Source organism: Panicum virgatum, chromosome 2N (assembly GCF_016808335.1).
Source record: "Panicum virgatum strain AP13 chromosome 2N, P.virgatum_v5, whole genome shotgun sequence".
Taxonomy (NCBI): Eukaryota; Viridiplantae; Streptophyta; class Magnoliopsida; order Poales; family Poaceae; genus Panicum; species Panicum virgatum.
This window is the reverse complement of record NC_053146.1, coordinates 60,910,854-60,937,481: the sequence shown is the minus strand read 5'-3', so window position 1 is coordinate 60,937,481 and position 26,628 is coordinate 60,910,854. Positions and strand designations below refer to the sequence as shown.

General features: G+C 48.3%; 2 protein-coding genes and 1 pseudogene across 3 annotated transcripts; 1 reads left to right on the top strand and 2 right to left on the bottom strand.

The window, feature by feature from the left end:
* Window positions 1–1,401: 1,401 nt before the first annotated feature.
* Window positions 1,402–5,317, bottom strand: LOC120661575 (cysteine-rich receptor-like protein kinase 6). Its single transcript, XM_039940470.1, has 7 exons — window positions 4,395–5,317; window positions 3,592–3,714; window positions 3,349–3,503; window positions 2,873–3,083; window positions 2,282–2,519; window positions 1,995–2,145; window positions 1,402–1,911 (listed from the first exon to the last, which is right to left on the bottom strand). The coding sequence occupies exons 1-7, from the start codon at window positions 5,242–5,244 to the stop codon at window positions 1,570–1,572; spliced, it is 2,070 nt and encodes a 689-aa protein (XP_039796404.1). The 5' UTR covers window positions 5,245–5,317; the 3' UTR covers window positions 1,402–1,569.
* Window positions 5,318–11,100: 5,783 nt separating this feature from the next.
* On the top strand, window positions 11,101–14,522 carry LOC120661572 (ethylene receptor 4-like). 2 transcript variants are annotated; one of them, XM_039940468.1, is made up of 3 exons: window positions 11,101–11,234; window positions 11,833–13,669; window positions 13,743–14,522. In XM_039940468.1, the coding sequence occupies exons 2-3, from the start codon at window positions 11,861–11,863 to the stop codon at window positions 14,427–14,429; spliced, it is 2,496 nt and encodes an 831-aa protein (XP_039796402.1). In that variant the 5' UTR covers window positions 11,101–11,234; window positions 11,833–11,860; the 3' UTR covers window positions 14,430–14,522. The 2 variants fall into 2 exon arrangements, with proteins under 2 accessions (XP_039796402.1, XP_039796403.1); XM_039940469.1 differs by lacking the exon at window positions 11,101–11,234 and having other exon boundaries at window positions 11,790–13,669.
* An 819-nt stretch (window positions 14,523–15,341) lies between these two features.
* Window positions 15,342–17,990, bottom strand: LOC120661568 (annotated as a pseudogene).
* Window positions 17,991–26,628: the final 8,638 nt, after the last annotated feature.

Genomic DNA, 26,628 nt, shown 5'->3' with positions numbered 1-26,628 from the left:
AAGGAAAGTTCTTAGGGGTGCCGTGTCTCGAAGGGGCTTGGTCAGTAGCCGGACCAAGGAGACTTCGTAGTTCTCTTTTGATCAGGTTTCCGCCCAAACTTTTCTGGAAAGCAGGAAATAGAGAGACCAGGCACCTTTGGATCTTCAGGGAAGCTATTGGTAAATCAAATCCCCCTTTCAATCTTCTTCGGCACTTCCAACCTTTAACACTCGAACAGTCAAAACAGTATGATTCTCACACCTCTCTCTTTTGGGTATTGGCAGCCTTCTTCCTCTGGCTCTTCAAGCATATGAGAGGCAGCAGAGGGTAAAACCATCAACGCCATGAAAAAGGGAACAGGCAACACCTGCACCTACAGTGAGTTTTGTGGCTGTGTGTTTTCTCCCTGCACGCACCGATTAAGAAAATTCCAACTTATCAGTGACCGACCGGTCAGGCGTGGACTTCTAACCGTGTCGTTCGCTGATTAACTAAGGGCTGATTGTGACAGGACTGGAGAAGGCTAAGATGTAATCAATGCCACCACCAGCATGACTAATCACCACGTTGAAGTGTATAACTGGCTACTGATGGTGAGTTGGTCACTGATAAGTTGCTTAAGCAACTACTACAAGTTTTCTGAAAACTTGCAACCGCGCGAACGGAGCGCTGATAGTAAGGGTAACTAGGTAAGAAAAAAATTTTCCTATATGATTGTGGTGATTGAGGCAACCAGTTGAAGGTTCAGGTTTCCCTACTTGAAATTGATCACATTCGTCATATGTGTTTGTGTTTCCTTTTTTTATCTCTTATTTCAGTGCTTCAAAGATGCAAAGTGTGTTTCTTTAGAACGAATCAATTAACAACTCTTCTGCATACTCCCACTCGCCATTTCCAGTCAAACGCGTAGTAAATGATAGCGACGGGACTGAGAGATGTGAAGACCATGGAAGAAAACCAGCGTACACGGTTATATGACCTCCACAAAATTGTGTTACAATAATAAAGTCCCCAAATAATATGTGACCGCCACTCGCCATTTCTTGCTTGGTAATTTGCCAGTTTTTCTACAGTGCCATGTCATGGCTCTGCATACAACTCCATGTGACCCCACTAAGTTGTACTCCCTTCACTTATAAATTATAAATGTTTTTTTTAAAAAACGAAAGTAGTAGTATTGTGCTGGTCTTACCACCATATCATTTTGTTTTTCCCATGTGCTTTCCATCAGGTCTCATATGATTTATGAACTTTTCCAAAAAAAAATAACCTTATATCTTCTCGTCTTAAATGCATGAAGTTCTCAGTGCTGAAACCCGGGCCTGAGAAGAAAATTTTCTAAGCTGACCTACCTTACCAGTTACCACTTCACAAAACCAGCCATTCATCTCAAATAAAAAAGGGAGAACAAGAGGGAGAAATGAATGGTTACTCAAAGACTAGTCTCTACCTTCTATAAAAAAAAGGTTAGTCTCTACCTCTATAACTTGTAGCACAATAATCTCTGCACTTTGACATCTAAAAATCAGAGGGAGAACCCCTTAAACCACAACTTACATCCAAACCATACATAACTGAATCCTTTCAGCTCATCTAGGATCCGGATCGGTATTAGTAACATCGTTCACTGAAAAGTTATCCTCCACAATCACATCAGACTTCTCATATACATAGTTACCATGTATGCATCGATCGAGCACTGAACTAGAGTCTCCCCCAAAGAAGAATGCAGGTTGCCGAGGCTTCTGAAGCCTTATCCTGCTTCTAGTTAGCATTACAACAACTGAAGATATGCTTGGCCTGTCATCAGGATTCTCTTGGACGCAAAGAAGACCAATGTGGATGCATCTTAGTAGCTTGCTCCTAGTATGTCCATCAAGTGGTTTGTTAATCAGCTGCAATGCCGTCCCTTGGGTCCAACAGTTCCATACCTATTACATGCTTCCCTTCAAATTTTCTGGTTTCAAGTAATTTCAGATAACCAGCTTTTGGTAAAGATGAAAATGCTACTTACATCAGTTAGGAGATTGACAACTTTGTCTGGATCATCAGAACTAGTATTTCTTTTCCCGGTTATAATCTCCAGGACCAAAACACCAAAGCTGAAAACATCAATCTTCGGTGATACTTTTCCGAACAATGCATACTCTGGTGCCATATATCCGCTGTAAGAGAATAGGAATTAGGTAGACTGAAGATTTGAACAGAAGTTTGTATTGGTGTCATATGCCGTGTTTTTTTTTTGAACTGTACACATATTCCGTGTTTCAGGACTCAATATAATTAGGTGTATGAGCTTACTATGTTCCAGCTACATTTGTTGTCTTAGTCTGAGTATGACCACCTCCTAGCAACCTGGCCAATCCAAAATCTGCAATTTTTGGGTTCATGTTTTCATCAAGCAAGATGTTATTTGCTTTCAAATCCCGGTGAATGATCCTTATGCTGGAATCCTCATGAAGATACAATAATCCCTTGGCAATTCCTAGAATGATATTGTACTTTTGCTCATAATTTAGGATTGCCCTCCTACTACTATCTGTTTCCAAAAAAAAAACAGATGGCTAAAAATTAAAAGGATTTTGGCATGAAGAATGCATAAAAATGCCAATTTACAGCATGCAAGAATAATTTAGGCAATGACAAAATTTGCATGCCCTAATCTCTTCTGCAACTAGCTTGCCAGAAACGATACAGTAGTGCTTGTGCTGTTACCCATGGTGCCCATGCCCATTTTAAGTCACAAATTCCTTGGCGTGGTTGATTTCAATTTTCAAATAGCACCATCAAGTTAGCAAAACCAAAAAAAATTCTGGAATGTGACATAGCACCACAAAATCATTTGCATAAACCAAGAAAAATGTGGAGTACAGCAATTGCAGAATCAAATACCAAATAGAATTTTATCAAGGCTTCCGTTCTTTATATGCTCATAAACAAGCATCATCTCATCCCGGTCCGAGCAGAACCCAAGTAACCTGACAAGCTTTATGTGCTGAAGCTCGGCCAGTACTTGCACTTCATTGTGAAGCTGATTAAGTCCTTGTCTAGTACACCGGGATAGCTTCTTCACTGCTATTTTTTGTCCATCAGAAAGCTTCCCCTGTAAAAACAAATCGCTTACAGCAGTGTTAGAGTATATTAGGCAACTCCGGATATGGTTAGTTTAGGATTGATTGTAATCCCGGGATAACCTTCCTTATCTCTAGGAGAGGCTACTTGCCCTCCAAGCCATGTACTCTATATATACCGCCCAAGGGGCTCAATGCAATACATCGACCACATTATACACATCCTACCTTCCTACAAGCAGCAAACAGAAAAGGTTGTAAATGCTTTCTTCTCTCTTGCATGTTGTGGTTTCTTACCTTGTAAACGGTACCGAACCCGCCCTCCCCAAGCTTATTTTTCTCATGGAAGTTATTGGTTGCTTCTTGAAGAGTAAGTAAATCGAACACTGCACATTTCCCTCTTTCAATCCTCTTTGGCATTGGTATTTTTCTAGGGATAATCGGCGCCGAATCTGTAAAGATACAAATGGCATAATAAGCAAACTAGAATTCCCTTACGCTGAGCAAGCACTCAAGACTTTCAAATAGTATGTTTCTAACTGTTCTGGCTCCTGACAGGTGTCTTCCTCTTCAAACAAATGATAGTACAGGCCAAACCAATCAGCATCAAGAAAAGGGAACCGGCAACACCAGCAGAGATTTTGGTTGCTCTGTTTTTCCTCCCTGCATACATGGATAAAGAAAAAATTGGATTATTGTGCCAGAAGAAACGTTCAAGCGTGGACTTCTCACCGAGTCACCGTGCACGCGTCGTTTTTGCCAGTTTATGAGGCGAGCGACTGATCGCGATGGGACTGGAGAAGCCAAGATGAAGCGAGTAAAGGTTAATGGATCATTTTTATGTGTGTGGCTGAGTAGATGATACGCTTGTGAGAATCCCACCACCATTTGACGACATAGTAAAACAAGTACTCCGTACACAAAATAATCATTTTTCATCAAATATAAACTGTAAACAATGGATGATAAAAACGAGGGTATGACAGCCCCACCATTTTTCATTAAGAGGAAGCAACCGGCTTTCCGATCGAGAAAACCTCCAACCCTAACCGCGCTACCGAGGGAGATTTGTTTAACCACAGTTAGAAATTGGCTTCCACGGACAGTTGAACCCAGAACTTGAGGAGTACTATTCTAACCAATTCAGCTAGAAACCGTTTGCTCCAAACAATGATGACGATGTAGCATTTAGTACCATGAGCACGACTAGCCACCATTGGAAGTTTCCAAGTGTCCAACTAGTCAGTGTGTTCACATTACTCACATCATACACCACATGGCATTAAGGCACAAAATTTCCTCTCCAATTGCTTTCGGAAAGTAAGAATTTTGCTCAAAAATACCTGGTCTGTTTACCGGTGACGTAGAGTTCGCCGGCACCGGCACCATGGTGTGTGGCGATGGCGACGCCAGCGCTGGAAGCTGAAGCAGTGGACTCCCTGAGAAGAAGGGATGCAGCTCGTAACGATAGTTGCAGCGCACCCTGATAAACCTGCCGCCCGGGCTCCCGCTGAATACTTTGGGCGCCATCCGAGTTATATTCGCTAGGCAGCTCCGGCAGGCCGCCAGTGTGATGTCCGGCGTGCACTGCGCCAGCGCGTAGATCGCGGGGACGCCCCCGCCCGGCGCCTCCTCGCCCGTGGCGAATCGCCTGGTGGGGTCTGCCGCCGCGCGGTCCGCTGTCGCGTTGAGGAGCGCGCCCACGGCGGCGTCGAACGCCGCAGTTGGCGCGTTCACGTTCTCCGTGTTGAGGAGGCACATCTCGTCGGCGGCGGCGCCGGCGAGGAAGTCCCGGCCGGAGAAGCGGAGGTAGCAGAGGTCGTAGTAGATGGCCACCTCCCTGCTGTAGGCGCACAGCTGCTGCGCGTCCTGGAACGCGACCGCGAGGCACGCGGCGCAGGTCGGGGCGCTCGCGTCGCCGCGGCAGAGCGCGAGGGCGTAGACCACATCCGGAGCGGCGCCGACGGCGGCGGCGGCGAAGAGGGACGCGGAGGAGGAGGCGTTCCGGGGGAGGACGGCGGCGGCCAGCTCGAGGTTGGACTGGTACGTGCTGTTCTGCACGAAGGCGCCGCCGCTGTCCCCGCAGTGCGTCCACGGCAGCTGGGCAGCGGCGGGCGGTGCGTCGAGGAAGGAGAGGAGGAGGGTAAAGACGATGCTGGAGGAGGAACGGAGCGAGCAGCGATGCGCGGGCATGGCGGCGAGCCGGTGAGGTGACGGCGGAGACGGGGCGCCGGCTGTCTGACTGCTGATTTATTGACAGATTGTGTGATTAGAAGGGATGCCTTGCCAGCCTTTTAGTTTTTTCAAGCATAGAATAGATTTTTTGACCTCATGCGTGTCCCACAAACTAGTCGCGTTGCATGGGGAAAAAAGTAGAGACCTATCACCCAAGCGAGGTTAGAGCTGGAATTTGCACCGTGTCATTTTTGAACGGTATACTTTGACACGATCCGAAGCACGACACGAAATATTTTGGATCGTGGTAACACGAACACGAGGGTCATATTGTGTCTAGAATCTCAACATAATAGGATGTATGGCACGGCCTGTATTTTGAGTCGTGCTTAGGTTGGCACGGAACCAAAATAGTCCGTCGGCCCACATCTATAGATGGCCAAATGGGTTGGGTCAAATGGGCCGCATTAGACACGACACGAAAAAAAACCCTAATCTAACACAAGCCATGACTAATAGGGTCAGTGCCGACCCGACCCAATGCATAGGGTCGTGCTTGGGCTTGGACCCGACCTATAGTGCCGACCCTGACCCAACACGACTAATGGGCCTGACCCTATGTGACACGACTATTTTGACCCAAGTGAAGCGTCCCCTCATAAGAGAAGACTTAAAAGTGATACAATATCAGTCCCAGAAGGCTGATAACACTTTTATTACATCAGATGGTACATCACCGTACAACTCTACGCGGAAGTGGGCAGTGAAGCGCCACTATCGCGAGGATAACAACTAACACCCACACAACGATATTAACTACGAAAAGGGGGTCATCAGTGTCTTGCGTCATTCGGAACTTCCTACGAGTGACCCTATCCACAGGCAAAGTTGGGTGCAGGACGGAACCTCTACTCAACGTTTTCGGTAACGAAGTCTGGATCTTCCTCTGTAAAATATTAAGAATAGGGTGAGTACAAACGTACTCAACAAGTCCAACCACACCCACGGAAGGGTATAAACAGAATAGAATGCACAGGGTAAATCAAGGATGAGGCTAAGGTTTAATTTGCGGAAAGCAAATTTTTATGCAGGGGTTCATTTAAAAGAAAGAATTTTCAAGCAAGTTTTCTTGTACCGAGTAACACGTAGTGTTGATCCACACAGGATCCAAATTTTAAATTGCTACCGGACTCCTCATCCGCCGTAGCACACAGCACAACTGCCGGACACTTTTCCAAAACCACTCACGCCAACCCATTCATTCCCAGAAGAAACACTAGTTGTGTGATCAAACCGTAACTCGCCCAATACCGTGCGCACGGCTATTCGAATAGATTTTAACTCTGCAGAGGTGTGCAACTTTACCCACAAGCTGGTTATCGCAACTCGATCATCTTAGTGTCGTTGCAGATCCCAACAAAGGCATTACCCACCTTAGCTAGACCTGACTAGCCACCACGGGATCCACCAAGGGGTCATCGACCTTTCACCTAGGTTTAACCGGGGCATAAGTCACACAGAGCTTATCCCTTCTCCTTAGTTATCCGTTGCTCTCAGCTCTCCTGATGGCTATCAGACTAACTAGAAGGTTTATGCTAAGCCGTTGCCCATACAACAGGTCGAGTGGTTTGCACGATAGTGGAGTTATGTGGGATGACACACCAACTCGGTCCTTAATTGTGACAAGATGGATATCTCTCTTCCTTGCCCAACCACACAGGTTAGAGCACACCATTCGGCAATTCACACAGAAGTGCCATCCATCCCATCTAAACTCATCTTTCAAAAATTCTACATTTTTCCTTTCCCACACGCTCACGCATTTTCCTTTTATAAAACAAGTTGGATCGTGTTTAAGGTCCTAAGCGTTCTAGCAGCGATTAATGTCCAAACAATTCACATTCAGACATTAATCTAGGTGGTCAAGGAATGGTTATAACAAATCAAGGGGTGGCTATCCAACATATGCAGTTTTGTAAAACAGGCCAATAGGTTGTGTTTATAAAAACTAGGTCAAAACATGCATCAAAGGATGTGATTGAACTTGCCGTCTTCAAAGACTTCCGGGAAGTCCGGATCGAGGTACTGTCCTTTGGGTTCAGGGTCGCGGAACTGGTCCTCGTTCACTTGCTCGCAGTACTGCTTGTCGACGGGTCTTCCCTCGTTCACACCGTGATCTACGATCTACACAAACAAGCACACAATCAAGAAAAAAAATAAAAGTTTTATCACGGAGCTCGATTCGGAAATAATTAAAATATGGAGATAGGAGTAATATTTTTGGGCGATTTCCTAATGGCATTGCCAAAACTATGTTAGGAATGGCGTGGTAAAGTTTCAGGTCGATCGGAGATTGTTTGGCGCATGAAATGGTAAGTTAACGGGGTGTTTAGGGTCTAAACATGGATCCAAGGCTTATTTGTAAATAGTTTTGGGATGACAGGGGCTTTTTTATAATATTCAGAAATGTCTGAGTCACTCTTGGAAAGAGCAAGGATCTATTTAGAATTATTTTCATTTAGTGGAAGGGTTTGCTTGCAAAAAGGAATAATAGGAAGGCCTCTTTTGGAAAAAAGGTTATAAAGGGGTGGGGACTCTTGAGAGAATAGAAAGAAGGGCGGAGGGTTTTGGGCAAAATGCCCTTCTTCTTCCTCTCCCCCGCGACCAAAACAGGGGAGGGAGAGGGGCGGCGTTCGGCGGCCGAGGCCGGCGGCCCTGGGGGCTCGGCGGCGGCCATGGGGAGGAGGAAAAGGGAGAGGGGGCAACGGGGAACCTGTTCCCCACCTCGATTTGGGCTGGGGCGCAGCGAGGAGGTCGGTCCATGGCGGCGTGCGGCGAGCAGCAGAGGCGACCGTGGCGGCGGCGCTGCGGGTTGGGAAGGATGGCACGCGGTGGCGGAGGTGGTCGTGGGGGTGAAGGGCTGCGAGGAGCGCCTATTTATAGGCGGAATAAGGCGGTGGAGGGGAGGGGCAGCGGTGCTCGGCCGGCGAGGGTCGCGGCTGGCTTTAATGACGGTGGGGGCCAGTGCGGTGTCGTGGATCGGTGGCGCGCGGGCGGCGAGGCAGGCACAGGTCGACAAGACGTCTCGGGCAGCGAGGAGGTGGTGCTGTGCAGGGCGAGCGGCACGGCATGCTCTCCGGGCACGCGGAGCACGTGGGGACGGTCGGCGGCTAAGACGTGGCACGCACGTCGCCCTGCTCGCTGGCGGATGCGGGAGCTCGGGCGTCATGGACGTCGGCGAGCACGTGGAAGAGGGGCCGGCGTGGCTGAGCGACGCCGAGCACTGCTCGCGAGCAGTGCGGCTCGGGCGGCGAGGCGGTCGCGCTGTGCCAGGCGGCGCGGCGAGCTCAGAGCGGCGGCGTGGTGCGCGTGGGCGCACGCGTGCAGCGCGTGGGGCGCGTGGATGGGAAAGCGGCGACGAGCTACTTCGGCAATGTGCAGGAGGGCGAGGTCGAAGAGCCGGGGGCCGGGCGTGCGTGGGCCGAGCGGCGCTCTTGTGCGCGCGGTAGGGAGGAGAGGGAGGAGGGAGAGAGAAGGAAGAAGGAAAAAAGAAAAGGAAAAAGGAAATGGAGAAAAAGAAAAAGAGAAAGAGAGATTCGCGGCGGCGACCGCGGCCGGACGCGCACGCGCGCCAGTCGGACGTGACGCGCGGGATGAGGGCGAACAGGGAGACGGGACAGCGATGGATTCGGATGTCGGGACCGGTTTTTCGGGAGATCGGGAGATCGGGCGGGGAAGGTCTGAGCTCAACGATGAAAAGTTTTGAGAATTATTTTTAGCGCGTATTTTATTTTGGTAGATTTTTTGGCATGTCACACCAAGCCACTAGCTGTTGGATGCTTCAGAGACCTGTTAATAGCCCAAGCACATGTAAGAGCCCATGCCACCCTATTCCTCTCTCTATCTCTCCCCCATCCCCTCCTCTCTCGTTCTCTCCCTACCGCCCGTTCCTTTTACTTGCCGATGGTGGAGAAGCGGAAGAGGCTGGGAGCCAGCGAGCTACAGGGGAGGGTCGCCGATGCGCGAGCAGGGGATGGCCGGTGCGCGAGCGGCGGCGGAGGGTCGGGCTGTGTGGCAGAGGACGACAGGCGGCGTGCTCGCGGGGATGGTTGCTACTCTCACGGCGGAAAATGGTCGGCACGCGAGCGGCTGAGGTTGGCGGCCGGCGGACAAGCATCGCGCGTGGTGAAGGCCGGCGGCTGCTGCGCAGGCAGCAGGACGATGGCGGGCGCGCCGTGGTGGAGGCCGGCGGCCGGCGTGCGCGTCGACGGGGAAGGCGGGTATGAGCACGGCGGAGGCCGGGCGGTCGATGCAAGAGCCGGCTAGAAAGGGCCGGCGTGGGTGCGGCGGAGGCACGGCGGAGGCCGGGCGGTCGATGCAAGAGCCGGCCAGGAGAATCGGCATGGGTGCGGCGGAGGCACGGCACACACGCGTCACATATCCGGCAGCCGACGCGGCGGAGGCCGGCGGTCGACGCGAGAGCCGGCCAGGAGAACCAACGTGGGTGAGGCGGAGGCACGGCACATGCGCGTCACATACCCGGCGGCCGGCGCGGCGGTGCCCACATGGAAGTCGTGCCCGACGGGTTGTCGAGCTGGCCGTGCTGATGGGCTAGATAGGCCGGCCCGACACAATTAAATCACTACAGTGTCATGTCTGGGCCGCCGGCTCAGCCCACGGACCAACACAGCACGACACGAATAGTTAGATGGGCCTTGTCGGGTCGTGCCTAACTGGGCCGTGCCTAAATCGGGGCCGTGCCGGCCCATTGGGCCATCTATGCCCACATCTAGCACGTTGTTCTACTATGATAGTTAATCTTCCTTTCTAATTATTAGCCATTATGGAAGGAAATATTTGTTGGAAAAAAACATGTAATTTTCTATCATATAGTTTATGTGATGCTTAATTGAGATATGCTGTCTTCCATATTAGTATGTATATGGATATTCCACATTAAAGTTTCTCCATTGATGCATATCATTACACAAGCTTATTGCAAGTATCAGGAGGACCGTGTTTGGGCCGACACGGCACGAAGATATTCCAGTATGCCATGGGCCGTGCTATGGCTTAATAAAAGACTTATCCTGCAGCACGATATACCTAACATATCTAGTAGTAATCTAGATCCGACATAGCATGAGGCACGAGAGAGCTGGGCTAGCACGGCGCGGCCCAAATCCCAGCTTCTAAGTGTGGTGCTGAGGCCGCTGTGGGCTGTGGCTCCAAGGTTATTTCCTCCTCTTCTTTTTTTTTAAGATTACGCGTGCATGGGCCAGGTAAAGGCGGGCCTTACCCAAGCGCGGTCGGGCCGAGAAGGTCCCCTTTCTCTTTTTATAAGGACTGCCGGGCCGAGAAGATTAAGGGGCCCTCTCGAAGGAGGAGGAAAGAGCTACTAGCAGCCCACGCATGCACGACCGACGACGTGTCGCGGCGGCGTTCCCACGGCCGGGCGACAGCGGCGGCCGCAGGGAGTGGGGGGCGCTGGAACCTGGCCGGCTGGCCCCAACCAGACTGCAGTAGTAACCCGCTCCCGTGTGGCGTCGCGTCGCGCTGCAGCGTCGTCCTGGGAGCGAGCAACCCGAGCGCCCTTTCCCTTTGCGGCCTCCTTGTCTCTTCCTCCGGGGAGACGGGCGCCGTCGTCCGTTGGCTACCAAGAGCGGCGCACCGCCCGCCGGGCCGGCATGCATGCGGGCATGGCCTGCCGCCTGCTCCCAAGCTACTCGGATGGCGAGCTCTGCACGCCGCGCAGGGACCGGTTCGGCTCGATCCCTAGGCTGCCTCCTGCCTACACTTGTCATTTTTTTAAGAAAGCTGCCTACACTTGTCTCGCCCTCCCGGCCTCCCCTCCTCCATTACTTACTTGCTGGTCCTCGCCTTTCCTCCTCCCTGCAGCATGCGGCTCACCTGCATGAGCATCTCTTCCCCTCCCTTGCGCGCTCTCGAGTGATAGACTGAAACAGAGGCCAAGCCCCCTTGATCTGCTGCATATCCACCGGTGAACGGTGAGTTATCTAATGGTTCATCAGACTAGCTGCTCAGGCAATCCCTCTTGTTGTTCGATTCGTATGCATGCATGCATCACGAGATGATATTGTTCCATTAGCTAGGGAGTAGAGATGCATGAGCGCAATGTTTGACATGCATACATCCAGTCCTCAAGTTAGTTCAAAATGAATGAGTTCTGAGCAATGTTCGTCGCATCTCTTCTTGTTTCAGATTCCCCTGTTCATGTGTACCTCCTCTGTTTCTCTGCTGCTGTACAGTCAGTTTTTTTTTTTTTGAAATGGGTACAGTTGTTAGTATACGCTGATATGCTCTAGACCATAAGCACCAATTCTTTGTTTTTCAGCACATTTTATCTTGAAAAGCTAAACAAGACCACACTGATTCCATCCATCTTACTTTCTTGTTCCACATAGTTAAGTCGCTTGCATGCAAAGCAGATAGACGCAGATGCAGCTGGAAGGAACCAGCACACACAGATCAAGTTTCAGGGGGATAAAATTGTTGCATGCATGTCCATGAAATCGCATTCCATCCCGAATCAGTAGTGAGAGCTGATGCCACCTGCGACTAATCTGCGCGTTTCTAAGCTTTCAGCAGCAGCTGCAAGTTCGATCGGAGACCAATGGCAGCGCCGCGGTGCGGGGGCGGCTGCGACGGGCGCGAGGACGGCGCGGTGGAGGCGCTGCTGCAGTGGCAGAAGGTGAGCGACTTCCTCATCGGCGCGTCCTACCTCTCCATCCCGCTCGAGCTGCTGCACTTCGCCACCTGCGCCGACCTCGCGCCGCTCCGCTGGGTGCTCCTCCAGTTCGGCGCCTTCACCGTCCTCTGCGGTATCGTCCACTTCGCCGCCGTCCTCACCTACGCGCGCCCGGACTCGCGCCGCCGCCTCCTCGCCTTCACCGCCGCCAAGGCGCTGGCCGCCCTGGCCGCCTCCGTCGCCGCCGTCTCCCTCCCGGCCTTCATCCCGCACCTGCTCCGCCTCAAGACCCGCGAGGCGCTCCTCCGGGACAAGGCCCGCCAGCTCGACCGCGACGTCGCCGCCGTCAGGCGCCGCCAGGAGACCGCCGAGCGCGTCGTCCGCGCCATCACGCAGCACGTCCGCCGCGGTGGCGCGCTCCCGCACGACGTCCTGCGCACCGCCGTGCTCCACCTCTCCGAGGCCCTCGGCCTCCGCAGCTGCGCCGTCTGGATGCCCGCGGCGGCCAGCGACGGCTCCAGCGTGCTCCACCTGGTGCATCAGCTGCCGGGAGACGACCACCGTGGCACGGCGACGCAGGACATTCGCGTCAACGACCCCGACGTGGTCATCGTCATGGCCAGCAAGGACGCCAAGGTGCTGAGGCAGGGCTCGGCGCTCGGGATGACGACAGGAAGCGGAGCTGCGGCTGCCATACGGATGCCGTTGCTGAGGGTGTCCAACTTTGTCGGCGCCTCATCGTCAGGATCAGATGAGCAGGGAGCTGCCGTGAGCTACGCGATCATGGTCTTGGTTCTTGCGGCTCCACCCGCTACTCCTAAGAATCACAGATCTAGAAGGCATAGAGGAGGAGGAGGAGGAACACGGGAGTGGATCAAGCAGGAGCTGGAGATCGTGGAGGTGGTGGCGGACCAGTTGGCCGTGGCGCTGTCGCACGCGGCGGTGCTGGAGGAGTGGCAGCTGACGCGGTACAAGCTGGCCGAGCGGCAGAGGGTCGTGGCGCAGGCCCAGCACGACGCCGAAGTGGCCACCAGGGCCAGGGACGCCGCGCAGGGCGCGATGCGTGACGGCGTGCTGAGGCCGATGCACTCCGTCGCGGGGCTGCTCTCCCTGATGCAGGCGCAGCAGCAGGACGAAGCCGTGCCCTGCGCCGAGCGGAGGCTCGCCGTGGGCGCCATGGCCAGGATCAGCTCCCTCTCGTCCACGCTGATCGACGACGTCATGGCGGCGGTGCTGACACCGACGACGCCCCACGGCGAGCCGGCGTCGGCGGCTGCTGCCGGCGTCAGCCTGGCGAGGAGGCCGTTCGACCTCCGCGCGCTGGTGAGGGACGCGGCCGCCGTGTCCGGGTGCCTCGCCCGCTGCAGGGGGATCGGCTTCTCGCACCGGGCGGAGATGAGCTCTCTGCCCGGCGAGTGCTGGGTGGTCGGCGACGACAGGCGAGTGTTCCATCTCCTGCTGCACATGCTTGGCGCCCTGCTGGACCGGTGCGAATGCCACTGCCATGACCTCTGCTTCTCGGTGGAAACTGTGGCGGGGGAACAAGATCCCAACTTCTCCGGCTGCAACCTGGTATGCGTCAAGTTCCGATTTGGGATCACAAGAATCTTGAGAGACAGCTTGCTGCGTTCGTCTATCCCACGACCCCAGGACAGAGTCAGGAAAAGCATCAGCACCACCTCCGTCAGCTCCGAGACGAGGCTAAGCATCACGACGTGCAGCAAGATCGCGCAGGTGAGCTCTGTTCTGTGTACGACACGACGCATGAGCAATTTTTGGCTACTGATTGATCGACTGATCTCGTCAGATGATGAATGGCAAGATGTGGCGGGGATCCCCGTCAGATTTGGGAGGTCCGCAAGGAGAATCCATGAGCCTCGTCCTGCACTTCCAGCTCGGGTACGGGCTGCCATCGCCCTCCGCCTCCTCCCCATCAGGCGCGGGCTTCTACTGCGCCAGCGGCGTGTTCGGTGCTGCACCCTCGACGTCGCCGTCGTCCACTACTGCGCCTCCTCAGTACCACTTCAACGGCCTAAGGATCCTGCTCGCGGACAGCGACGACACCAGCCGGGAGGTGACGCGGAAGCTCCTGGAGCGGCTCGGCTGCCAGGTGCTGCCGGTGCCGTCGGCCGCGCACTGCCTCAGCCTTCTTCTGGGGAGCGACGGCGCCGCCGCCGATCAGCCACCGTTCCAGTTCTCGTGCATGCAGCTCCAGGTGGTGCTACTTGACCTCCACACGCCTGCTGCTGCTGGCGCCGACGCCGCCGGTGCGACGGAAGAGGGGTTTGATGTGGCCCTCACGATCCGGGAGCTCACCAGCGACAGCTTCAGCTGGCTGCTCATCCTCGTCGCCCTGCCACTGCCGCCGAGGGCGAGCTGCATCGACGTCCGCGACGCGTGCCAGCGCACGGGGGTCAACGGCGTCATCCCCAAGCCCATCACGCTGCCGTCGCTGGGAGCTCAGCTCTACAGGGCCCTCCACAACGACAACTGACCGTGCCTGTCTGCGTCCGTACTGTCAGGGCTCAAATGCTTGAAGGTTTTTTTTTGGATAAATGATGAAGACATGAAGTGCTTGGAGTTGGTAGGTTCTTGCGAGCTTGTTTTCCTTCCTTGGCTTGTTGCCCGCCGCCGCCTCGCTTCCTCATCCCTCCCACGCACCAGCAGCGCGCCTCCACCATCGACTAGTCTCCGTCCACGTCCATGTCTCTGTCTAGGCAAGTCATTAGAGAAAGGCTCGTTGGAACCCATAATCATATCAGATCCTAAAAAAAAAGCAGACAGTGGTAGTTCAAAAAAACAAAAGCTTAAGCTGGCGAGAATTGATGCATCTGTCATTACCATTCTTCTTTTCAGTCACCTCTACTCTGGTCATACAAAAATAGTCGGAAAAATAAAATACCTCACATCTGATCAAAATAGTTATTTCTCTGATCACAAATATAAGTTCATCAGCACTTATCTTTTATGTAATATTCTTTTTAAAAAATTAACTTGTCAATATCTTTAATTTTCTATAGACTGACAACACGAGATTGGGACTAATAGATTCATTATAAAAATGCGCTCATAAAATATAAGACTTTTCGTTTAAGATAATATATAGGTATTAGTTAAATCTAATAATTTGGAGTTTGAGTTTGGACAAATCTAGATAATTAACTAACATTACATCCGACAATATCCGTCCTCAAACTTTATAGGTTACCCACGCTGTTTAGAAACTATTCGCATTGGTTGCAAAACAGAACTGCCAATGCAAACTAGAGAATGTGCCCCCACCTCCTCCTTTTTTCCCTAACGAACTTCTTAATATATTTTAATCATAAAAACCTGTGCTGTATAGCCTATTTGGCCATCAATCCAAAATTCTGGCTGCTCCCTGACCTTCCCAGCACCAAACTTCGTTTTCGTTGCAACAACAGTGCAACAAGTTCATCATCACTTAGCGAGGTGGATCACCTTGGAGGCTTGGATCAAGTTCAGTGATCAAAAACGACGAGGTGGATCACCTTGGATCAAGTTCAGTGATCGAAACGTCGTTCAGCGACATAGGCGATCTGCTCACAGAATGTGAAGCTCCTGCATACACTTCCGAGTACATTTCCGAATTGAAGCCACTCTTCTGGATGCAAAATGCCGGCCTGGATGGAGCTTTGAGGGTCACAGTGCTGCTGCTGAGAATGACATTTACCGTTGACATCATTGGCCTATCTGCGGGGTCGTCTTGAACGCAAAGGAGCCCAATGTGGATGCACTTCACCATCTGGTCTCGTGGAGCAAGAGTGCTCAAGGATGAATCCATGATCTCCATCAGCGTTCCCATCGTCCAGTGCTCCCATACCTGCATTAGATATCCAAATCGCTTCAATATTGTTAATATGAACTTGTAAAGTGTAACTAGGGCGCAGAGTTTTGCGTAGGCTAGCACTCACCAAACTAAGGAGATCAGCAGATTCATCGGTGCTGTACCAGCCACCATTTCTTCTTCCCGTGACAATCTCTAGGATCAAAACGCCGAAGCTGAACACGTCGGACTTGATAGAGTAATGCCCACGCATAGCGTATTCAGGGGCCATGTATCCACTGCGACAAGAACAATGTATCTTGGATTAGTGTACGCTCATATATCTCACAAAGGCAATATTATTGACATTTCTTTATCCAAGAAACGTTGCCGACACTTACTAGGTTCCCACAACACGGTTTGTGACATCTTGTGTTTGGTCATCTCCAAATAGCCTTGCCAACCCGAAATCTGAGATCTTAGGATTGAAGTCATAGTCTAACAGAACATTGCTTGCTTTGAGATCACGGTGGATAATCTTCACTTGAGAATCTTCATGAAGATACTGCAAGCCACGGGCGATCCCATTGACTATCTTAAATCTCTTCCCCCATTCAAGCTCACGACCTCTCAGGATCTGTCAGGCGGAAAGATAAAACTCATAAATGTACACTATAAAATTTCAGCAGTTGTTTCACCATTGCTTAAAGATGATGAGTAACAATACCAAAAAGAACAGTGTCGAGGCTTTTATTGGGCATGTACTCATAGACAAGCAATTTTTCATGATCCTCCAAGCAAACACCAACAAGCCTAAACTAAATTCTTGTGTTGCAGCTTAGCAACCAAAACAAGCTCATTTTTCAGCTCCTCAATCCCTTGTCTAGAATTCTGCGAGTCTTTTCACTGCTATTTCCTGATTATCAGGGAGGATTCCCTGTACAAATAAATAGATATATTTGAATGCCAAAACTGCAAAATATGAATAAAAAGGTCTATATGATAATGCATTATTTGTTGGATTGATCTCCTTCCTAATAGGCCCAATCCGCGCCCTGATCGGGGGCGCCCAATCCAACACATGGTTGGTGGGCCCCGTTGCGCTGCGCTATAAAGAGAGGTGGAGGCCGGCGGCACACAGCACGAGGTTCGCCGTGCGCCGCCAAACCCACCGAAAAACCCTAGCCCGATCTGAGGGTGCGCAGAAGTAACAGGAAGCCGCCGCCTCTGCGCCACACCAGCCGTCGTCCTCGACTCCACTGGCGTCTCCACCGCCGCCGCCGCCATCGTCCTCGACTCGTCGCCGTTGGCGCTGTCGTCCACGACAACGCCGCCGCGACCGTGAAGCTGCTGCGTCACTCGCCGCTGCCCTAGAGCATATCTTCGTCAGCGAACCAGGGATGGCCGCCGGATCGAGTTCAAGCGCTGGTGGTGATAGTCTCTCCCTCTCTCCCTCTGTGTACTCTATGTTCCAGATCTAAGACCCCTTTGTACTCATGAAAAGGAAAGAGAAAGGAAATACCCGCTCGATCCGTGCACTAGTCGATCCTAGAAGTATAACATTATTAGCACCTTATAAACTGCACCAAAACCTCCTTCACCGAGTTTATTGGCTTCATAAAAGTTTTCCGTTGCAGCTCGCAGAGTTCATAGATCACTAATGAGTGAATCAATACTTTTTATGTTCTCTGGGTTAGTTGTATCTGTCATAAGAGAGCAAGTTATTAGAACCTACGTAATACGTCAGGGATTTTCCTATGTTTATATGAGAATGATGTCTAAGCCAGTAAAAAATGTTCGTTTTCATTGTATACTATTTTGAATTGATGCCAGTTCCAATCATATAAAAAATAAAGGACTTTTAAATAACTGAATTACATAAGGGACTCGCCTGGTAGTGATGGCTTTCCTGGTGTTTTCCTCTTCCTCCACATACAAGAGCAAATTACTACAGTAGCTAGCGCAGCAGCGATTATAGGAAGTATAATGGCTAAAATTCTACCAGTTTTCTTTCCTGCAATGGAAGGCATAAAATAATTTGATGCACGTTAAAAGATAATACAATAAGAATATTGAACTTAAAACTATTAGCAGTTTTGATGTTTATATTGCTACAAGTTATATATACTGCTGCTTTCATAAGTCCTGACCAAGAGAAGAGTAACTAAACTCTGACTTATGAAACGAGTAGCGAAGCAACTGATTCCTGTTGGTATGCTAATTTTCTTCAGGTCAAAGAAAAAGACTCTAGAAACCAGCTTTGATTATTGTTATCTTTTCCTGAATCCTAATTTCAACTAGACGACAGAGAATGATACTTCCCATTAAGTATTTCCCAACAGTTACACCTAGGCATGGATAGACATGGCCTAGTACTCCTACTGGCCAATAGTTGATAGCGGTCTCTAGTAAGACGTGTCAACTCCTAAGCACGTGCGAATCATATCTGTCGAGCCGTCACAATTTTATACATGATGTCCCCTTTGCCTCACGATATTTGGTCTTGCTTGAAGCCGACCACTGTTTCTCGATCCTGTGATTCGAAATACTTGGTTAACTCTTAACCCCATCATGGCCATGCATTTCCTGATCCAGATCACTCGAGGGGCCCAGAGATATCTCTCTCTTGTAACTACCCTGTTACAAGACTATGTCTCACGGTATGCTTCTTGACAGACCCAAAAGCCACCTTTATGGCTACCCTGTTATGGTGCAGCGTTTGATGGCTCCTAAGTAAGTCGGTTCACATCTTGAGTACATACGACGATCTCAGGTCTTAGGACATAGCGTACATATTGTGCAATAAGAAGTCATCATCTCGTGTTGGGTCAGTTCAGTCTCATGTCTCACATGAGCCCACATTATTAGTTTGACATCCCCATGTCAATTACTTGTGAAACGTAGTCAATCAATTAATACATGTGCTAGTCTAATATTCATGTGTGTCCTCACATGAACTCTGACTAGGAACATTTTAGAATATTCATACAAGTATAGAGTTTCACAAATACTTCACATAAGTATTAATCAATACAAGTTGTCATCCATGAATATTCAAGGTACACTTTATTAACTATGAATACAAGGAAATATAATTGCCTCTAGAGCATATTTCTAACAGTCTCCCACTTGCACTAGAGTCAATCCAGAATGTATCTAATACCCATTGCTTTTGTGTGCCTCTCATGCTTGGGCTGTGGAAGGCGTTTTGTCAACGGATCTGAAATGTTCAGGTCCGTGTGTATTTTGCATATCTTAATCTCACCCCGATCGATGAACTCTCGAATGAGATGAAATCGCCGCATAACGTGTTTGCTCTTCTGGTGATTCCTTGGCTCCTTGGCTTGCGCAATGGCTCCACTGTTGTCACAGTAGAGATCCAGCAGGCTAGAGGCATTAGGGAATACACCAAGCTCAATAAGCAACTTCCTTATCCAAACACCTTCCTTTGCAGCTTCCGAAGCTGCGATGTACTCGGCCTCTGTCGTAGAATCGGCCACCGTCTCCTGCTTGGAACTCTTCCAGCTAACAGCACCACCATTTATTGTGAACACGTAACCTGATTGGGACTTTGAATCATCTTTGTCAGTTTGGAAGCTAGCGTCGGTGTAATCCGTTACAACGAGCTCTTCCTCACCTCCATAGACCAAAAACACATTCTTAGTTCTTCTTAAGTACTTAAGAATGTTCTTCACAGCTGTCCAATGACTCACCCGGATCAGACTGGTATCTGTTTGTAACGCTTAGAGCATAAGAAACATCTGGACAGGTACTTATCATTGCATACATAATAGATCCAATTGCCGAAGCATATGGAACTTTGCTCATGCGATCCCACTCATGAGTTGTCGTAGGACACTGACTCTTGCTAAGATGTATGCCATGTGACATAGGCAAGAACCATTTCTTCGCCTCTTCCATGTTGAATCGTTTCAACACTTTGTCAATATAAGTATCCTGGATTAATCCTATAAGCCTCCTTGATCTATCTCAATAGATCTTGATTCCCAGTATGTATGCTGCTTCTCCTAAATCCTTCATCGAAAAACTATTTTTCAATGAAGTCTTTATGGACTCAAGCATAGGAATATTATTTCGAATCAGCAGTATGTCATCTACATACAAGATTAGAAATGCAACATAGCTCCCACTTTCCTTCTTATAAACACAAGCTTCTTCTTCGTTTTTAATGAAGCCAAACCCTTTGACTACTTCATCAAAACGAATATTCTAACTCCGAGATGCTTGCTTTAATCCATAAATGGATTTTTTGAAGCTTGCATATCTTTCCAGCATTGGTCGGATCGACAAAACCCTCGGGCTGCATCATATACACGTCCTCGATCAGATTTCCATTAAGGAAAGCTGTTTTAACATCCATCTGCCATATTTCATAATCGAAATATGCAGCAATAGCTATAATAATCTGAACAGATTTAAGCATCGCCACGGGCGAGAAAGTCTCGTCGTAGTCAACTCCTTGAACTTGTCGAAAACCTTTTGCGACAAGTCGAGCTTTATAGATGTGAACATTTCCATCTATATCTTTCTTCTTATAGATCCATTTGCACTCGATGGTTCTCACACCATCAGGCGGGTCTATCAAGTTCAAAACTTGATTTTCCTTCATGGATTCTATTTCAGATTTCATGGCATCTTGCTATTTCTCAGAGTCAGGGTCTGTCATCGCCTCTGCATATGTTGTAGGCTCATCATTATCTAACAATAATAATTCCCGCACTGCGCAGAGCCTTGCTGACCTTCATGGTTGCGGAGGTGCTTCTGTTGCCATAGGCATCTCAACTTGTTTAGCTACATTAGCGTCACTTGTAGAGTCTTGTCCTATTGGCTCATCTCGAACTTCTTCGAGTTGCACCGTTTTTCTATTTTTCTCTCCTTTGAGAAACTCTTTCTCTAGGAAAACTCCGTTCCGAGCGGCAAACACTTTGGCCTCAGATCGATTGTAGAAGTAATACCCTAAGGTCTCCTTTGGGTATCCCACGAATATGCACTTATCCGATTTAGGTGCAAGCTTGTCAGACTGGAGTCGTTTGACAAATGCTTCACAACCCCAAATCTTTAGAAAAGACAAACTGGGAGTCTTGCCAGTTCATATCTCATATGGTGTCTTATCTACGGATTTTGATGGCACCCTATTTAATGTGAAAGCTGATGTTTCTAGAACGTAACCCCAAAACGATAACGGTAGGTCCGACTGGCTCATCATTAATCGAACCATGTCCAACAGAGTTCGATTATGTCACTCAGACACACCGTTTCTCTGAGGTGTTCCAGGCGGCGTAAGTTGTGGAACAATTCCACAACTCTTTAGATGATTGCTAAACTCGTGACTCGGATATTCACCTCCACGATCAGATCGTAAAGCTTTAATTTTCTTGCCACACTGATTTTAAACTTCACTCTAAAATTCTTTGAACTTTTCAAAAGTTTAAGACTTATGCTTCATCAAGTAGACATAGCCATATCTACTCAAGTCATCAGTGAAAGTTATGAAGTATTGGAATCCACCTCTAGCAATCGAGTTCATTGTTCCACATACATCAGTATGTATGAGTTCCAGTAAGTCCGATGCTTTCTCTAGAAAACCTGTGAATGGCATCTTGGTCATCATGCCTAGCAAACAAGCTTCACATGTCTCGTATGACTCAAAATCAAACGAAGTTAGAAGTCCATCCGAATGGAGTTTCTTCATGCGTTTCTCGCTTATATGACCGAGACGACAATGCCACATGTAGGTAGGATTCAAATCAGCAAGCCGAGGCCTTTTAGCATTAATATTACAGATAGGTGAATCATCAAGATTTAAAACAAATAGCCCATTCACAATGGACGCAAAAGCCACAAACATATTATTCTTAGAGATAGCACAACCATTGTTTTCACTCGCAAAAGAATAACCATCCTTCATCAAACATGAAGGAGATAGAATGTTTCGACTCAAACTAGGAACAAAATAATAATTACTAAGCTCCAAGACAAATCCTGACGGTAAGTGAAGTTGCATCGTCCCGACGGCCACAGCAGCAACTCTTGCATTATTGCCGACGCGAAAGTCAACTTCTCCTCTTCCAACGCTTCTACTCTTTGTTAGTCCCTGCATCGAATTGCATATGTGAGCAAGCGATCCGGTATCAAATACCCAAGAATTAACATAAGAATCAGCGAGGAATATTTTTGTAATATGAATAACAAGCGTACCTGAGGTGGAAGAACGGTTCTTCAACGAGGTGAGGTACAGCTTGCAATTCCTCTTCCAGTGTCCCTTCTCGTGACAATGAAAGCACTCATTATCTACAGCTAGTCCAGGTTTTGCCTTGGGTGCAGGGTTTGGCTTAGGGTTCACAATCTTAGCCTTGCCCTTCTTCTTCCAAGAAGAACCTTTCTTCTTGAAAGCAGGCTTGTTCTGGACAGTCATCACATGGCTGCCACTTGTGCTCTTCTTGATGTCACTCTCTGCTGTCTTGAGCATGCCACACAGTTCAGTTAGGCCCTTTTCAGCCCCATGCATATGGTATTTCGAGATGAAGTTCCCATAGCTTGGCGGTAAAGAGGCGAGAATGAAATCAGTGGCCAATTCTTGGCCAAGTGGGAAGCCCAGCTTCTCCAACCTCTTTGTGTAACCAACCATCTTGATTACATGCGGACTCACTGCAGCGCCTTCTGCCAGCTTGCTCTTGACAAAGGCCTTGGACACATTGAACCTTTCAGTCCTGGCCTGAGTTTGAAACATGTCCTGAAGCGCCACGATCATATCGTGTGCCTCATGGTTTGTCTCGAACTGCATCTGTATGTTAGGTTCCATGCAAGCGAGCATAAGGCAGCTTATTTCAAGGTTGTTGTCACAAGCCTTTCTGTAAGCAGTCTTTTCCTCAGCAGGTGCAGTAATGGGGTATCCAGAACATCTTCCTTTCTCTCTACCCTGAGAACAATTCTCATGTTACGAATCCAATCCGCATAGTTAGTCCTATTCAGTTTGTCCTTCTCAAGGACCGAACGCAATGAAAAGGATTGGGTGTTATTGCAGACCATGATCTACAACAAAATAATAATTCAAAATACTAAGATAAACGTATTCATGATGGAGTAAATGACTTTAAGCAATTAATAGAATTTACTCCCACTAAAATCAATATCCCTCAATTGATTCTTAGTGATTCAAGACCCACAACTATCAAGTCGACTAGTGAGCTTTAGCATCACCGCTAGAAGACTAGATAGATCGGTAAGCAACTCTTTGCTAATCATTTCACATATGACTCTTGTTGTTGGGTGACATCTCCATGTCTCGCTCCCAACCTTTTTGCCCCAAGGTCCTTAACCGTTAAGATGACATTATCAAGCTAACCAACCCTTTATGCGTGCATGTATCCGATACAGCCTGTCTAGTCAAGGAAAACCAGTGGTGCCCCAATTTCATAGACCCACCACCAATCGTACAAGATATGGGACAGTGCAAGGTTTAGTTGGTAGGGCATGATAGCTCGAAGTTTGTGAGGGATCGTTCTACTTCTACTATGACGCACGTAGTAGTAAAACATCAAGAACGGCAAGCACATAATTGTGAATCAGTATGACCCTTGTTCTTATGGTGATCTCCATTTCCATAGAACTTGTTCGCCATATAGATCTCCATCTTCATGGAACTTGTTCACCATGTTGATCTCCATCTCCATATACATGTGCACCATCATTCATGTGATGAAAACTCCAAGAACTAGAACTTGCTATTACACCTAATAGCTAGTAAATAAAATTACATTCACGACTTGGATCATTACAGGTTGGCACGCAGGCCAGTAAATCAAATTCAACAATTCATATGTCTCCAGCCGAATTGTCATAATCACGACACGCAGGTCATGAAACAATTACACACATGCATCACTGTTGACGTTCACTAACGCCCCCGATTTGTATACCGCAAGCGCACGGTTCGTGGTAGCTTTTCCCTTAGAGTATTCCCCCAAGGTTTATCAATCTGTGGATCGACAATGAACTTACTAGGGTTTTCCATCTAATCTAACGGATCTATCCTAATATGAAGCATTAATTGCATATAAAAGGTGAACCTTTGATAGATATGAGTGATGTACGAAGGTTGATCTCATCCATGAACATCGGTAAGGATAAAGCATGACCGAAGGCATGACTAAACCTATCACACGCATTCTAGTTGTAGTTCTAGCTAAACGAGTAAGCTCAACATGCATCTCATCCAAAGCCTCTTTAAATCAAAACCTCCAATCCGATCCCTCGATACCCAACCTACTCTGTGGAGACGGCCTGTCACGACGCCCCCTTTTCAACGGGATACCCTGAAGCAAGTCGAACCCCCTTTGGGTAGATCCGGTATGAACTCCTAGCCACCATAGCTACAAGAACAACCCATGCAATCTAGCTCGAGAATAGATCTAGGAATAAGCGCACCCAAAGCAAGAACGAAATCGAAAGAGGAGAGACATGATCGCTAAATAGATCGGATGACATGAAGACATTACTCACATAATAGATTCGTTTGGATCGTCACCACCGCGTATACACCATTGACGACTCCAACTAGCTCATGAACTCCACCATGACACGACCACGCAGGGAGGCCATGGCGGCTAGGGATGGCCTAAGCCATCTCCTAGACAACTTCGAAGACTTGCGGCGGCCGTCGTCTCCCTCCGGTCTTGGCCCTAGGTTTTTGTCGAGTTCTGGTTGGATGGATGCTTCGAGTTGAATAAGGTGCGAGCTATTTATAAGCCGAGGAAGCCACCGGTCGAAGGGGAAGGCAAACCGCCTCAGAAAAGGGCTGGGCCGGCCGGCCCCATGGGCCTAGGCCGGCTGGCCTACCCCTTTTCGGGCTCGCCTCGGTCTCATTTTTGGCGTGTAGACTCCTCGCATCTTCTAGAGTTTCTGTCCTTCACGATTGCACCCCTTTGGACGTTGTTATCTTGGAGATATCTTCGAGGAAAGGATAGGATAGGGAATCCTACCTTAAATCTTCATTTGCTTTGCTTAATCCCGAAGTATCTTGATCTCATCTTCGTGGGCTCGGTCCTTTGGGGCTCTCTTGGAGGATGGATGTGCGTGAATGGGCTTCGAATCAACATGGGCTTTGGTCCTCCCTTTTGGGGTTTGGCCCTCGTCTTTCTCCGTGTTAGCGTTCGATCACGGGCCTCGTCATTTCATGCTCTAAAATAGGCCAAAAACCTGCAAAAACGAAGTTCCTCCAAAATATATGTGCATACGTGAAAATGACCAATAATTAGGCCGGGGTTAGGACGGTTAGTGATTTTGATATTGAATTCATGCCATTATCAAGGATAAACAAGGGATAAAACGGGTACTTTAGGAGCGCCAACATTCCCCCCATGCTTAAGCCTTGCTCGTGCTCGAGTAAGTCCAGGAGCTTTGCTTATAAAGAAATCAGCGTTGCCCCTCAATGTCCTCTCTGCACTTAGTCATACATAACAAGACATATTGCTCTCTCAAGTATTTAGCATTTAAGTTCATGTTTTGACCGGCTACTTTTTCATTATGGAAGATAGACTAGCAATTAAAGAACAAGCCACAATAATAAATAAATGCAATGCTCTCAAACTTAAGCGAACTTCAAACCTTTACCTTGTTTCATCATGAAGAGTTTTCAAAGGAATGCATATCAAATATTAGTGAGGTTCTCTTGCAAAAGATCATGGAAACACTCATCTCATCAAGTCGCTCAAGCCTACATTAGATTGTTTTCAACCTATTCTACTCATATATAAAAGTGGAAGGCTTATGTGGAGCTTGGTAGGTAAAAACAATACTAGCAAAACATTATACTTGAAATATTATCAAACTAAGAGAGAGATCTAATGGGATTACCGAGACTAGTAAAAAAGGCCATTGGAAAATAATGTTGGAGAGGGGGAAAGATGAAACACACACATTTAGATAGGTGGACATGTGCAAGTGGCAAATGGATGATCCCGAGACACAAATGAAGTTCTCATTATCGGATTGCACATGGTTGGAAGATTTGAGTATGGAATAATTCTTCGAAGTAACTTGGAAAATTAATGAAGCCAAAAAGAACTAAGGAGCATTTTATTCTTCTCTTTTTTTTCTTTCATTTTTCTTTTCTTTTCTCCTTTTTTTTCATTTTTCTAATTTTGCTCCTTAGAACTTTTGATAGCATAGAATACTTACCCAGCCATCCCCCCATGCTTGAACGAATACTCGTCCTCGAGTATGAATAGTGGGAGAACCAACTAGCTAGGGTAAGTATCGCAAATTCACCTTCTTCTTCGTAGAACCTCTTGAATCTCCGGAGAGCCTTGTCTCCCAAAATTTTTCTTTATATGGTGCCCTTGATTCTTTTGATTCCATCGAAATGATAATCCATACTCAAATTGGGTTGTGGTCAAGGAGGTAATCACAAAAAGATATTTTTGGTTTAGGGTGGATATCCAGCGAGGTTTGCAAAATTCCCGAAGTGGAAACTCACAATGCATGGATAGATAGGCTAGCAGAAAGAAGGTTACACAAAAAGAACAGAATGACCAGCTTCTTAGTCTCATACCAAAGAAATCAATCTTAATGCAACTCATCAAAATATAAGTTTGCAATCTAAAAGTTTCATCATGAAAGAATATGTTTCTATAGGCTTTGGTAGGTAGAACTTTGCAAGAGATTCACAAATGTAGATAGCATAGGAATTAAGTTTTCAAATTAAACAACACAAGGTGTAAGGTCATCTTTAGACTTAAATCAAAGAGCAACATAGAATATGTGGATTTAGAATTTAGTCATTTAACCTCCACAAATAAAAGAGCCGGTATTTAATCATTTTAATTCCATTTAATTGAGAGCAAATGGTCAAGTCATATGCAACATAGCGTAGGTAAAACAAAGG